Here is a 14,696-nt window from a genome sequence, read left to right on the forward strand (position 1 = left end):
TTATTGTTTTTAGTAGCTCTCTGATACGGCGCGGCTATTAACGACAGCCTTATTCCCTCCTGTTTGCACTCAGCGTAAACAGTGTGCTATTCTGTGTTAATGAGCGGGCAGGGAGCGGCCTAATATTCGCTGTTTTTTTTTTTAACAGTCTGACAGCGGTGTCCTCTCCGTTCCCACGGTAACCGTACCTTAATAGCAGGGTGTGTCTTTGTGGTGTCGTTGCTCTTCTCTCCCGGGATGCTGCCCGCAGAACGACCCTCGCACTTGTAACGGAATCGCATGCCTCTCTGTTTGGGCTGCTCGATTACCTCCACGTACGGCGTCCCTGAAAGGACAAAAAAACATCATTATCAAGTCTTACTCATCCCAGAACACCAGAAGTGAAAGTCTCAAAGCCACTTGCTGCAAACTTTGCACTTTTATAAAGGTAAACTGTTTTCCTGTCCAAATCCTTTTCTCCAAGCACTGTTTATAATCTGATAATTGCTGCAAGAGCTGAATGTTGTCAGAATAGATTTTTGGAAAGTTCTTCACCCTTATTACATTTCTTAATATTTACGACCTTTCTTTACAAAAATAATTACATTGTGTCAGGCTCTGGCCACAGGGAAACAAAACTGGGATGGACATCAGAGTGGATGTTTGATAATCCATATGAATGACTACTGTATATCTAATGACTGCAGTGTATAGTGAATGACTACTGTATATCTAATGACTGTAGTATATAGTGAATGACTACTGTATATCTAATGACTGTAGTATATAGTGAATGACTACTGTATATCTAATGACTGTAGTATATAGTGAATGACTACTGTATATCTAATGACTGTAGTATATAGTGAATGACTACTGTATATCTAATGACTGTAGTATATAGTGAATGACTACTGTATATCTAATGACTGTAGTATATAGTGAATGACTACTGTACATCTAATGACTGTAGTATATAGTGAATGACTACTGTACAGCTAATGACTGTAGTGTAAAGTGAATGACTACTGTATATCTAATGACTGTAGTATATAGTGAATAACTACTGTATATCTAATGACTGTAGTGTATAGTGAATGACTACTGTATATCTAATGACTGCAGTGTGTAGTGAATGACTACTGTATATCTAATGACTGTAGTGTATAGTGAATGACTACTGTATATCTAATGACTCTAGTGTATAGTGAATGACTACTGTATATCTAATGACTCTAGTGTATAGTGAATGACTACTGTATATCTAATGACTGTAGTGTATAGTGAATGACTACTGTATATCTAATGACTGTAGTATATAGTGAATAACTACTGTATATCTAATGACTGCAGTGTGTAGTGAATGACTACTGTATATCTAATGACTGCAGTGTATAGTGAATGACTACTGTATATCTAATGACTGCAGTGTGTAGTGAATGACTACTGTATATCTAATGACTGTAGTGTATAGTGAATGACTACTGTATATCTAATGACTGTAGTGTATAGTGAATGACTACTGTATATCTAATGACTGCAGTGTGTAGCCTAGGGCTGCACTGTGGTGTACTGCAGTGTTTGCTTACCTTGTGGAACAGGGGGTTGGCCCCAGTTGAGCAGCATTCCTGGAAAGACATGAAGGATTACAGGAATAAGCGCACAAAAGAGGAAGGGAAAAAAAAAAAACCCCTACAACAAAACCTGATCCGCAGCCCCGTCCTGTGGGTAGCTGTGCTGTGAGAAACCTACAGAGAAAAGCAATCAGGTCAGTGAGACCGCGTCCCCGGGACATCCTCCACCCGCTGGGAACACGGAGAGCTTTTCCGTGATTTCACACACACCACACGCCACCCGCTTTCACAGGTAGAGCCAAGCAGTTATGCTCCACACACAGATGGACACTCAGCAGAAACTGTTGCCTCACTAGGGGGTGCCACTGTTGAATGTGAATGTTTTCATTTAAGTAAAGAGATTCCTCCTGACTGTTGCATACACAGAAGACGATGTCCTTTCAGCCACAACATGCAATTAGCAATTCGCTACCGCTTATCATACGAGCATTCAATATACACCTGCACAGAACTATATTTTATATTTTGCTGCAATGTTAAGGGGGAAATTTAATATAAAAAGTGTAATATCGCATCCATACATTACAAACGCGTCATTTTATACTTTATGGTAGGTTTATAAAAGTTTATGGTTACGAGCGACATGATTTTATTCCAGAACATGCAGTATATGTCGTCACACGTTTTGTTCGATGGATTATGAAGGAGGACGGCTAGTTCTGAGTTCTAGTTCGTGAGAATATCCGAGAGGAACGAATCCCAGCGTTGGGATTATTAATAATAACGCGAGGATCTCCCTCCCAGAATTCCAGAGCGGCCGAAACGAGCCCAAGGTCTTTTGGTTTTACTGTCCATCTCCACCTATTCCTCTCGTCACTCTAGAGCCAGACGAGCGATATGACTCACATTACTCCACCGTTCTTCAAAGGCTGTTACAACGTAACAGTCCAGACTTTGGCTGAGTGTTGATTTCGTGTGAGGTAACCCAATAAGCACAGTTCATAACACAGACCAACTACATATGAAAAACAGGATGCCCATGTTCATGTATGTTCTGTACCTATCCTGCCTATAACCAGGAAAACTCTTTTCTGCAAGGCGTAATTCAGAGTTGTGTTTTTGTAGAAGACTCTTGTGTCTGATATCCTCACAGCCATACTGACACCATTATGCTGAAATCCAATACGCTGCCACTAATGTTCACTCCACTGTTCAAAAGCTTCCCAACACCAGTTCAATGTAATCACACACAACAATAAAAGGTATCAGCTTACCCTCTCTTGGGCCCTTTTTTTGCCTGGTACTTTAATTCAGTGCTGCCAAGAGCATACAACAACAACAACCTATGTATCTGTGAGAAAACCATATTTGTGTGTGATGAAAGGTAAGATGAATTTGTCAGTGGATCCTAACTTCTTCTGCCTTCGCGGCTATAAATAGAGAGATTCTCCCCTCGCTGGCTCCCATTGGTCCTCACATACGTCTGTCACGGCCTGAGGGGCCATCCAAAAGACCAGAGAGAGAAAAACAAAGCTCTTCAAGTGCAAACCTTTTTTTTTCTCTCTCTCTCTTATTTTTTTTTTTCTGGTGTTGCAAATAGACTTCAACTTGTTCCAGTCTATTAGTTTGCAGACTGTTTTTTATAAAAGTCTAACCCAGTGTTTCTCTAACACATTTGTCTGGGAACACAGACTTCTTTATCAACAGTGATTCAGCTTATCTGCTAATTATCAGCCAACAGATCCACAGAATCAGATGTGATATCTGAGGAACCTAAACAAATAATCAGAGAACAGTCTGTACTGGACGACTGTGTTACTGTGTTACTGAGCACTGGCCCAGAATGCCCAGTGATGCACCAGTTTATGGAATTACAATATGCAGCCTTCTAGCGTGAGACGCACTAAATTTCAGTCGAAAACACACAAAAACAAGTCCACTAACAAACACATTACACAGTCATATCCACCACAAAGAGGCTGTTGACAAAGGTACCAATGCTGGACCACTCAGGTGAGTAACGCTGAAGATAAGACAAGCCGGAGAGAGAAGGTTCTGAGCCTTCACCAACCGGGCTCAGCTCAAACTGAAAGCGGTGCATGTGTGTAGGAGTTTGGGGAGGGTTATGCCTATGTGCAGCAGTGTAACGAAAGGAAAAAGAAAAAGAAAAAAAGAAACCCTCCATTTTCAAGGCTACATGACATTTCCACTTACACACCCACTTCAGTGTTTCTGTCGGATGATTAAACACAGGCATCCACAAGTCATTCAAATATGGAAAATATTTATCCACAAAACAACACGGCTTACTTTCAGTTGTGAGACATCGTCCCTACCATAACTACTGTTGTTTCAAACAGTTATGGTAACTGCTTAACGGCACGAGTAGTACCTGTAGTAGTGTTCTGATACACTTGAGAGTTCCTGTTACAGTAGTAGAAGCTATCGCATTAGAAAGTCCTACTTTTTTTTTAATTTCGCGTAATGTTCTCTCATCAGTTAACTTACACAATTTTTAAAGTAAATACAATGTAGGCAGGAAAGTGAACGTGCTTATATTCTGTCTCGTTAACCCTGTCCTACAGACGGAGTCTACGACTTTAATAGACTTGCCAAGCTGTGGCCTCAAAAGTATTTCCGATTCGCGCGACCAAGGGATCAAAACAGTCACCAACTTTCTCACACTTGTTACCTTTCACTCGAACTCAGAACACAAGCGAGATAACTGCGTAGCTGCGTCTGGGATGGTCACTTAATGAAGTGGCAAAGCAAGTGCGATTTTAGTAAAGGCGTCGAATAATTAATCGAATAGTTCAGAGAACGGGCGCATGTGGATTTGTTTAAACCTGAGGGTGGATCTTATACGAGAATGAGTAGGTACCTTCACTGAAGGTGCATAGACCACGTTCGAGGAAGCTTTCACAGAAGTCAAATACATTTGGTGGTCGCAGTGCGATAAAGATCTTAAAATAAATAGGCCGGCGCTGAAGTGGAGCACAATGCTCCGCGTCAGATTCGGTTGTATGCGGATATGGCAGGGTGAATTAGACAAACCTTGTGTGTCTCTCGGCCAGGCCGTTTCGTTCAGCAATCATCTGCGCCACTATTTTTAATCATCGTTTTGACTGCATACGAGCAACTTCCGACATGCAAAGAAGAAAGACATAATTCTCCATTGCTGTCAGAGGCCGTTCTCTGGCGTTTCGGCAATTCTTCTCATTCGTGGGTTTTCCCCAAGAATAAAAAACAGTTTACAATCAAAACGCAAAAGTTTTTAGGTCGGACTTACCATCCATTTCTCATCCGAATACAGGCCCAAATCTGGGTATATTCCGTTAAAAGAGACAGCGTTGGTTTCAACCTTTCTCTAGATGAATGTTTTCGAATCTCTAAACCGACTTCTCTCTCTCTCCAACGCCCCCGCAACTCGAAAGTAACTCGACAGCCTCCACCCCCCCTCCCCGCACGTCCTCTGACAGAGCGCGGAAATACCCAAATGACGTAGCTTTTCTTCAAGCGATCCAGAAAAAAAACATGTGGCTTGGGCCACTTTCGCAATTTAACAGTGAAATCATCATATTGTTTTTTGCAATCAGTATATGAAATGTATATGTACAATTTCGAGACAAAAATCGCCCAGTTTGAACTGGTTTCCAGGGGTTAATAACAGTGCCTTACAGGACTCCACTGTGTCTGCTTTTACCCTTTGATTCAGGGTTCCGGATATTACGGTTGAGAGTACAATTACACTGCATAATTTCATTGATATCATCAACAGTTTCGGCTCACGGAATCTGCTGTCAAAAAATATGAAACCATTAGGCTTTTATGAACGAAAGTTATATTTAAAGAACTATTATTATTCAACTTCATTCTATAGTTTTAAAAATAAGTGGATCGAGTGATTTGTTTTTACTGAACAATGACAGAAATTTTGAGAGCCTTTTTAAAGTACAAGAAAATTTAACAAGCATTTATCGCATACGTAAGGGTTTGCTTGTTCCACTGCATACACCCACTGGTCGTAAGTAGAATCGCGGCCAAATTTCTCTTCCTCCAGTTACAGTACGCTGGTGGCCAATCAGTGAACGAGAAGCGGTATTAGAGGCGATAGCGGGGGTTGTTCCCTGATGTGTTTGGTTGTCACAATGCCGATTACAGCCGTGCAAGTGCGAGCTGTGTACAGTGATTTGCATGAAAAATACGTAAACTTTCGGTGTGAGCTCATTCAAGTGGCCAGTGATGAAAGAAGCGACAAAAACCCTTCACATGAGTGGAAATTTTGTGGTTTTCAAGGGCCACGGTTTCGCTTTTTGAAATAAAATTGGACACACGTTGAATATCTATACAAGTTTATAGACTTTTGGAAGGATTAGTTTTAATTTAAACACACTGCTGGCGAAAAAAGGCTCGCGCAGTCAACTTGGGTGTTGAAGGTTCTCTCACTGTTCCTGGGGCCAGTGGTCACGTATGATGTTTCAAGTTGTTTAATCATGATGTGTTAATAAAAGATGAGGTTTCTACAGAAAATTATGTTTAAGTATTTCAGTCCAGACAGGTATTTACCTGACCTGAGTTTACATCAAGTTAAGTTTAACTGTATTAATACTATAAAACATTTAAAAAAAAACATTTAAAAAATAACTCCAGTTTTCTTTGTCACAACTTGACAGTGATTTTGAGGGTTACTAACTTTGTGCTGATACAAACTACTCATGTCAAATGTTAATTTCCATGTTGATTTCCAGTAATGTTGTAGTGAGTACTGTGAGATGTGCTGATGTGAAAGTAACAAGTGTGATAACAAATCTGTGATGAAGCATGGTTGTAATAGCTCCGGGGTTTGTAAGAGTCAGGACAGTGTTTTCATACTTTCATTTAGAAACAGGGGAAATAAAAATGTGGTTTTACTACCGTGAGAAACTGCTTGGGTGTAACACTTATTTTGCACTTTACCAGGAAGAGAAGACCACTCGATTTAAAGAGTTGACACACCAGCAAAATGTCATTTCTCATCCACCTTTCAAAACATACCCGTTTGTTTTTATATAGCATGTTTCTACAGTTTCAAATTACATATTTATGCAGAGAGAAGTTGTGTTTGTGAATTAGGGACCAAACTAAAAGTACCTGTTAATGGAAGTTTAAACACATGATAGGACATTTAATTATCAAATTATCAAACAAGTTCTATCAATAAAAAACTTATGTTCTAATGAATCTTATAAATGCTTTATAAAGGTCTGTAAAAATATGTATCCATTATTACATATGAATTCACTATAGACTAATAAGTAGTAGTAGTAGTAATAAGTACTAAACTACTATTTGGTAACTATTTACTATTAGTAGTAATCTACCAATCTGACATTATTGGCAATGTGTTGTTTTTTCTATAAAGCCATCTTGTGTTTCATCTGTTAACGTCGTCCAAAATGTTTTTAATCCTTTTTGTAAATATGGAGGGACGCCAGTATTTTGTAATCATTATTGAGTAAAGTCATAGGGAGACAGTTCTCGGCAGTATCTCGCTCTTTTGCTGGGTTAGGGATTGCGGTCTGATCTGACCTCGAGTCATAGCTGGTGAAAGCACCTCATTACTTATGCTTTCCAGAGAAAGAGAAAAACAAAAAAAAAACCCCCATCAAAACTGAACCACCAACATTTAATAATGCAGCTCAAAAATAGTGTTCCTCCTAGGATAACAGTTCTCCTTCACTATCAGGAATAAAATGAGAACTATTTCTAATAAGGAGGGTGGCTTGGCTGTGTAATGAGTGCTGCTGTTGCCTGATAGCGAGAAGGTCCTGGATTCAGTTCCCAGCCGGGCGGGCTTTCTGTGTGGAGTTAGAATGTTCTCCCCATGCGTGGGTTCCCTCTGGCAGCTCCGGTTTCCTCCCACCGTCCAAAGACATGTAAGTCGGGTGAATTGGAGACACTGGTTCCCTGGTTTGAATGTGTTCGACTGTGTGTCTGCCCTGTGATGGACTGGCGACCTGTCCAGGGGGTTTCCTGGCCTTTTTGTCCAGTGAACGCTGGGATAGGCTCCAGCATCCCCCCACGACCCTAATTAGGATAAGTGGCTTAGAAAATGAATGAATGAATGAATGAATGAATTTCTAATAAGGAATTATAGATATATTGTAAACATCGAGATTATGATACAAACAGAAATAATGTAGGGTTACCCTACACACACACATAGACACACACACACTCACACCTCTAATAGAACATAGATGAGCTAAACATCATAAAACAGTGATTGTCCTATTCTCATTGTATAACAGCAAAGGTGGCAGATGGCAAACCTATGAAATGGGTGCCCTTTAATGCATTCTAGCATGTGATCGTACCAGTACACACGGTTCTGCATGAATTTTAAGCAGGCGAAAGAATAGCAGAAATTAGGTTAGACAAGATTCAGTATCATTTACTGAATGTCTGTTGTTACTACCAAAAACAGCGGAAAATTGCTAAAGTCGGTTTTCTCCCCAAACTTTCTCGTGTCCTCGGGTGTTTAGCATCTCTCTGAATTCTGTCCCTATGGGTCGCTGAATTAAACTGCACGATTATGCTCAGTGTGTGGGCCGAAACACACGTAAAGAGCTGCAAAATTATGTTTTATTTGCTTGTTTACACGGAGATGTGGTGAAGGAAAGTCTCACGTGTAATTGAATTGTCAAAGTTATCAATGCAAGGAAATATTAATACAGCAGGTGGCAGCAGAGAATAGATATTGTGGACGTTCCAGACATTATTAATCAATGTGTAAACTCGTGAGTTCCGTGTAGTCGATTACCTATTGCAGCTCACTTGGACCTGCGAAGATGGCTGACCAGAATGCAAAACAAGCAAATCAAAAAACGTAAGATTCATGATTTTCATTATTATACTTCAATATTATAGAGTTCTTCATAAAGCATAGTAAATACGCGTCACTGTTAACCGTGTGGTAACGTCCGACTGGAACTATGCTGCCACACCTAGTTAGCAAACCGGCTAATAAACATTAGCTTCACAGGCAAAATATTTCGATCATCATGGTAACATATTTATTCGGTGATATTAGTCTTCCCTGTGCGCATTTTTTTTTAAATATGGGCCTATTTTTTCCCCCTACAGTGTCAAAATCGCAGCGGGTGCAGTTGTATGCGTGGAGAGCGAAATCAGAGGAGATGTGACCATAGGTAGCTTTTGTTGATTAATGAAATCAGCAGTTTTGTAGTAATATTCATTTTATAATGTCGTGGTTCCTTCACGTCCCGTCTTATCTTGTCTTTGTAACGTTTCTCAGGACCAAGAACAGTCGTTCATCCCAAAGCCCGTATCATTGCGGAAGCCGGCCCTATTATCATCGGAGAAGGCAATCTCATAGAGGAACAGGCCCTTATCATTAACAGGTAAACGTGGACTTCTGGGGGTTTTTTCTTTCTTTCAATATCCCTCAGTTAGTTGTCTTCTATAGAGTGTTAATTTACTGTTCTCATTGTTTGCCAGCTATCCAGAAAACATCATGCCAGACACAGAGGGAGTGGAGCCCAAAACCATGACGATAGGAGTCAATAATGTTTTTGAAGTTGGCTGTGGTATCCTTGCATTGCCCGCGATCATAATTCTGCATGTTTTCAAACAGCACCTGATTATAATGATGCTTGGTTTTAAGCTGTTTAACACACACACACACACATACTCTGTTCCTTAACTGCTGTCTTCAGTATCACAGGCTTTAAAAATCGGGGACAACAATGTCATTGAATCCAAAGGTGAGTCTCATAAAGTAAAGTCTCTGATGACTGTCAGCCAGCACAAGTCAGCTGACAGCACTCACACACCCAGAGGGGGCTTACAGGGGGTTTCCCAGCCTGAAGCCAAGGGGCCCAGGGGGCAGTCCTCTAACACACTTAGCTCAGCTTATACAACATCCCTTTTAGCACACCTACCATACACATCTCTTATATCTCACCTCAGATAATATTTCTTATAACTCACCTTATACAACACCTCTTATGTCACTGGGTCATCAAAGCCTGTACAGAGGTAGATGCAGGGCAGGCATATTCTGTCCAGTGTGGTGCCCAGGGCTGGAGACCTGACTGCAGTAAACACGTTCTGGAAGGACAAGACCCCAGTCTGTTAGGGCCGCTCTGGGTCCTGGTTTACAGTATGTTCACATGTCATTAAATGAAGTGTTGGCTAATGTGATGTCGGTGCGTCGGTTGTTTTTTTTGCCGTGCCCTGTAGCTGACGTCGGGAAGAACGTGATCCTGACGAGCGGCTGTATCGTCGGGGCGTGTTGTCAGGTGAACACGTGCGAGGTGATTCCGGAAAACACCGTGATCTACGGCTCCGACTGCATGAGACGCGTTCAGACCGAAAGGCCGCAGGTACGAACTTCCAGCGCTGTTCGGTTTTTCAGTTCAGGGATGTTTTATTGGATTGACTTGTCCCTATAGCAGTACTGTTCATACAGACAATAACAACAGCACAATTACTTTGAATGAAAGAATTATCTTGAAAGACTGGACAATATGACATGGAGTGTCACGGAAAACCAAAACTCCTCCGATTCATACACAAGACAATGAGGATCAAAGGAAACATGATTTCCAACAACATGCCAGACAGAGACACAGTACTTCATAAGAAAACTCAGTTTTTACCGACCCTGCTCAAAATACATCATATCTAATCTAACATGGCTTTGAGCTGTGATTGAAAAGTTTTGTCTTTCACCTCAATCTCTTCTCAACCTCCGGTTTCTCTTTGCGTGTTGTCTGTAGCCTCAGACCCTTCAGCTGGACTTTCTGATGAAGATTTTACCAAATTACCATCACCTGAAGAAGACGGTCAAAGGCAACTCCACTCCAGCCAGGAGTTAAATACCGATACGGACCAAGCCATGAGCCCCACACCGAACAGGTTCCTGAGGTCAGGCCCTGGAGGTCCTCAGTCCTGCTGGGTTTCCTAGTAACACCACACTCTGATTGGTCTCTGATGGGTCAGAGTGTAAATGTAAAAAGCAGACTTCAGTAAAGGGGGGTAAGGGCAGCATCCAGCAGGACTCTGGACTCCCAGGCCTGGTTTTCAGGACCTCTCTCATTCGAGCTTTTGTGAGTGGACTTCATAGAGACTGTAAACACTAGAGAGGGTCTGGTTGTGGTCCTCAGGGACCAGGTACAACTGCTTTTCCCACCTACGGGACCACTGAGCTGCAGGTTTAGTTCTGTTAACTGTCAGTGCTTAGAGGCCCTTTAGGACCAGAGCTGTGAATCCCTTACAGAAACGAGACAGCTTCATATCAGCGTTTCAAATAATAGCACAAAATTCTAATTAATTCCATTTCCCCCGGTATCACGTGGCTGTGATTACTGATTCTGCTTTGTTTTCTTTGTTGCTGTTGTTGTTATTTTGTTTAATTTTTTTTGTTTGTTTGTTTGTTTTACTGTTTCTGTTTTGTGACACATTTATGACACATGCTTTGAGTTTGAAATCTGTATTTATGAAATCTGGTATATTAAAGTCTATCTTACTCACACAAATGAAGTTGTTATGTTGTGTTTTCACAATTTAGCCTTTGCCCCCATGTCCATCTGTTAATTAAAAGAAATTTAGACAAATCAAGTCTGGCAGGCTGAAGTAGTTGTTGCAAGAAAATTTAGTCTTTGTACAAACATTTGCAGTTCAACCTGTTATCCACGGGGTGGCGCCAGAGCAAAACCATAAAAGGTAGTAGTGATCAGTCGACAATCTTGTAGGAGTCCCTTTGTAATACTATACACAAGATTCCTCTTGTCATACTGTATGCATTATTCACATTGTGTCCTTCTCAATTTTTTCCATTAATCAAGAATAGGAATGCACCCTAATTATTGCAGTGGTCAGGGCTGTCGCCTCTCAGCAAGAAGGTCCTGGGTACAATTGCCGACCAGGGTTCCTTTCAGCAGGGGGTTTGCATGTTACCCCTGTGTGTGGGTTTCCTTGTGAGAAGTCAGGTGAATTGGAGACACTAAATTGCCCTTAGGTTTGTCTGAGTGTCTGCCCTGCGATGGACTGACGACCTGTCCAAGGTGTTTCCCCGCCTTTTGCCCAGTGAGCGCTGATATAGGCTCCAGCACCCCCCGCAACCCTAATCAGGATAAGCGGCTTAGAAAATGAAAATGAAAAAAAATTGACTTGATACCATACAATCAGTGTTCTCTATTTCTCTCTCTCTCTTAGGAGGTAGTGGTGTGTCATGTCTGAGAAGGACAGTGGGTTACCACAGGGGGATTGTGGGTAATGGAAGAGGGAGAGGGGGTAGGTGGTGGTGGTTGGGGTTGGGGGGGGTTCTGACAGCTGACCTTTGCATCCTGGTCATTTCTGTTACTGAAAGCTGATGTTTGACCTATAGCACTGGGTGACACCCGCTGGATTTCAAACACGAATAATTAACTTCAACACGAGCTGGAATCAAGCTGATGACCCACTCTGTGTGTCTTTGTGTGTGTGTGTGTATGTGTGTGAGATTCAGGTTCTCGTGGTGTGTGGACCAAATGTCCCCCTGCAGATGTAAATATCAGATCAGTGGATACATTTGCCATTCCCAGTTAGGGGAGACGTTTTTTTGTTGTTGTTTTTTTTAAAGAGATATTAATGTTGCTGTTAAAGCAAAAAAACTGTCAGAATATGTCTTTGGTTATGGTCAGGGTTAGCAATGTTAATCATTGCGTTTTGGTTCATTCACAATGTAAGTCAATGGAAAGCGTGCACTAAGAAATAAGTGTATTTATCTTTCAAACAACCTGCAGTTTTGATGCTCAGAGTTTTACTCACGTCCGTTTATAGGCAGCCCATGGCATTAACCAACTGACTCCCAAGGCTTCTGGGACACTGAGCAAAATGTTCACCCTTTATTCAAAGTATTCTCCATTGTGTGTATGAATATACACAGGTAAAAAAAAAAAAAAATCTTATCTGTGTGTGTGTGTGTGTGTGTGTGTGTGTGTGTGTGTGTGAGTGAGTTTCTGAGTCACCCATGCCTGGACAAATATGTATTTGAGTTAAAAGTAAAACTAGAGCTGACGTAGGGAATTCCTTCCTCTCTGTCAGTGTCAAATGAACCAGATTCAACCGAACAGAAAACCATTAGCTCACAGGAGCAATGCCACACAGCAGTTTTTCACTGTAATACATTTAGTCACAAATTATGGAATTTGACTCGATTTACTGAATCTGTGTAAATGTCATAGCTACTATTCCATTCAGTTCTCCATGAATCAGCCCTGTAGCAAAGTCCAGAAGATGAGCACTTCCTATTTAGGATCTGGTTACACATATTTGGGGATTGGTCAGGCGGAATTTTTGGTAAAACCAGTTAAAAACCAAAACGCAAACTGCACAGGGGGTAAGACAAGGAGCCCGCTCGAATGTCAATTGGCTTTAGGCTGACGTGTGAGTTGACCATGAAACTCAGTAGTGTTTCTGATGAAAGTCAACGTCTTTCAGTTCAGCATAAGAGACGCGATTTTAAAAATAGTCCCAGCGATTGCGTCTTCTGATTTATGCCACATTGATTTTTTACCCCTCGATTTTCTCATGCTCAGGTGAGTGCAGTTGATGTGAAATTCATTTGCTGTGACATCAAAATCCATATCCTGCTTCCCACTGGGACACAGCATCATGTAAACTACAACGGACACGGAACAAAAAATCAAATGCGTGTCATAAATAGATTAAAGTAGTTAGCACAGCTTTACTTTAATTTCAGAAACACCCAGAGAAGACACAACACTAGCCAATACTTCACATCTCTTACAAACACACTCTCTCTTTTCTCTCTTTCTCTCTCAGCATTCCAAGAGCCCGTTACAAGTTGGAATACTTTACGGTTTGTTGCTCTTTATTTAGGAAAAACGGGCCGTTTGAAAGTGGTTCTCGTCTGACTCTGTTCTCTACTTAACCCCCTCTCCATTCAGTGACCCAGGAAAAGCTTATCCCAGCCACCCGAAAAAAAAAGCCAAGACGTCAACCCCATGCCACATACAGACAAGGGTTGGGGGGGGGGGGGGGGGGGCTTAATGCCCCTCAGTGATGTGTGTGTGGAGGGGTGGGGGGGTTAAGTCAGTCATGGGGTTGTTTTCTTTCCCATCAAGTGTCCTCCAGCCTAAACAGTCTCAGCTCTGATGACGACAAGCGGCCTGCGGCTGAGGGGAGCCTGTTTGGGAGCCCGGGCTCACTTCCTCCGAGTGCAACAAGGGAGAATTCACAATCAAAGGCGATTTACCCTGCTGAGGGAAGGGTGAATCCGCTCCCACAAGCCTGTGTTTTCACTCAATCCTTCTGTCCTCAATACGATCATTTGCATTCAGCTTCAGAGTGTATCGCCAACAGTTTGTTTGTTTGGAGTTTTGATTTCTGAAATATTCTCCTTCTGGGCAAATGGTATTGCACTGATCAATTTCCCACTGCCGAGTAATACCCAGCGTACCCAGACATGCCATGGGTTCGAAGGTTTTAATTTAATAGCTTCACAGACATGTGGGAAAAAACGTTAGCGCAAGGGGGAAAAATGCCCAAGGTAACTAAACGGGAACTCTTCAACTATTTGAACTTCAGGTTTACAGTACACTATGAAAGAGATGAGTCACATGTAAGTGAGATCAACCAATCAGGAAACGGTAGAGGGCAAAGGCCCAGACTCACAGAACAGAACACTGGACAAATGAAAATCCCATCGGCGACAGAGCAGTTGCTGCGTCAGGCCATGTGTTCCAGAACCATAACATAGTTCCAGAGTAACATGTCTGAGGTTTTTCACTAACGACCTGCAAATCACTCATAGAGAACTCTGCAAAACCTGGAATTGTGGGCGGTAACTGTCAGTCTTAGACAGAGCATTTTAGGCTTAAAACAGTTGAATTTGTGCTTTGTTCACACTGGACAGCCATAACATCTCAAGCTGTTTTGATAAACAGGATGTGACCACCTCTCTCCCTCTCTCTCCCCCCTGCAGTTTACCCTGAAATCCTCTCAGTATGCGTGGGGGGTTTAGTCTCTATCTTGTGGAGAAAGCTGATCCTGAATCAGTTTTAAGTGGTTTGTAACTGGAGCCTGTTTGTATCTCAGCAGTCCACTCATCTGTCCTCTTTTCTTGTCAGAAAC

At 41.8% G+C, this 14,696-nt stretch overlaps 2 protein-coding genes across 2 annotated transcripts in view; one reads left to right on the top strand and one right to left on the bottom strand.

Annotated features, from left to right (window-relative positions):
• Positions 1–4,951, bottom strand: part of rela (v-rel avian reticuloendotheliosis viral oncogene homolog A) — a 15,229-nt gene extending 10,278 nt beyond the window's left edge. Inside the window, exons 1-3 of the mRNA XM_030780127.1 lie at positions 4,843–4,951; positions 1,569–1,607; positions 189–325 (exon numbers count right to left, since the gene is read on the bottom strand). Coding sequence (XP_030635987.1) covers positions 189–325; positions 1,569–1,607; positions 4,843–4,849 — 183 coding nt within the window. The 5' untranslated portion in view covers positions 4,850–4,951. The remainder of the gene's footprint in view (positions 1–188; positions 326–1,568; positions 1,608–4,842) is intronic.
• Positions 4,952–8,347: 3,396 nt separating this feature from the next.
• On the top strand, positions 8,348–11,070 carry dctn6 (dynactin subunit 6). The gene is made up of 7 exons (XM_030780109.1): positions 8,348–8,421; positions 8,679–8,743; positions 8,851–8,956; positions 9,054–9,142; positions 9,272–9,319; positions 9,798–9,940; positions 10,337–11,070. The coding sequence occupies exons 1-7, from the start codon at positions 8,384–8,386 to the stop codon at positions 10,433–10,435; spliced, it is 588 nt and encodes a 195-aa protein (XP_030635969.1). The 5' UTR covers positions 8,348–8,383; the 3' UTR covers positions 10,436–11,070.
• The last annotated feature ends 3,626 nt before the right edge of the window (positions 11,071–14,696 follow it).

The sequence above is a fragment of the Chanos chanos genome, chromosome 7, assembly GCF_902362185.1.
Source record: "Chanos chanos chromosome 7, fChaCha1.1, whole genome shotgun sequence".
NCBI lineage: Eukaryota > Metazoa > Chordata > Actinopteri > Gonorynchiformes > Chanidae > Chanos > Chanos chanos.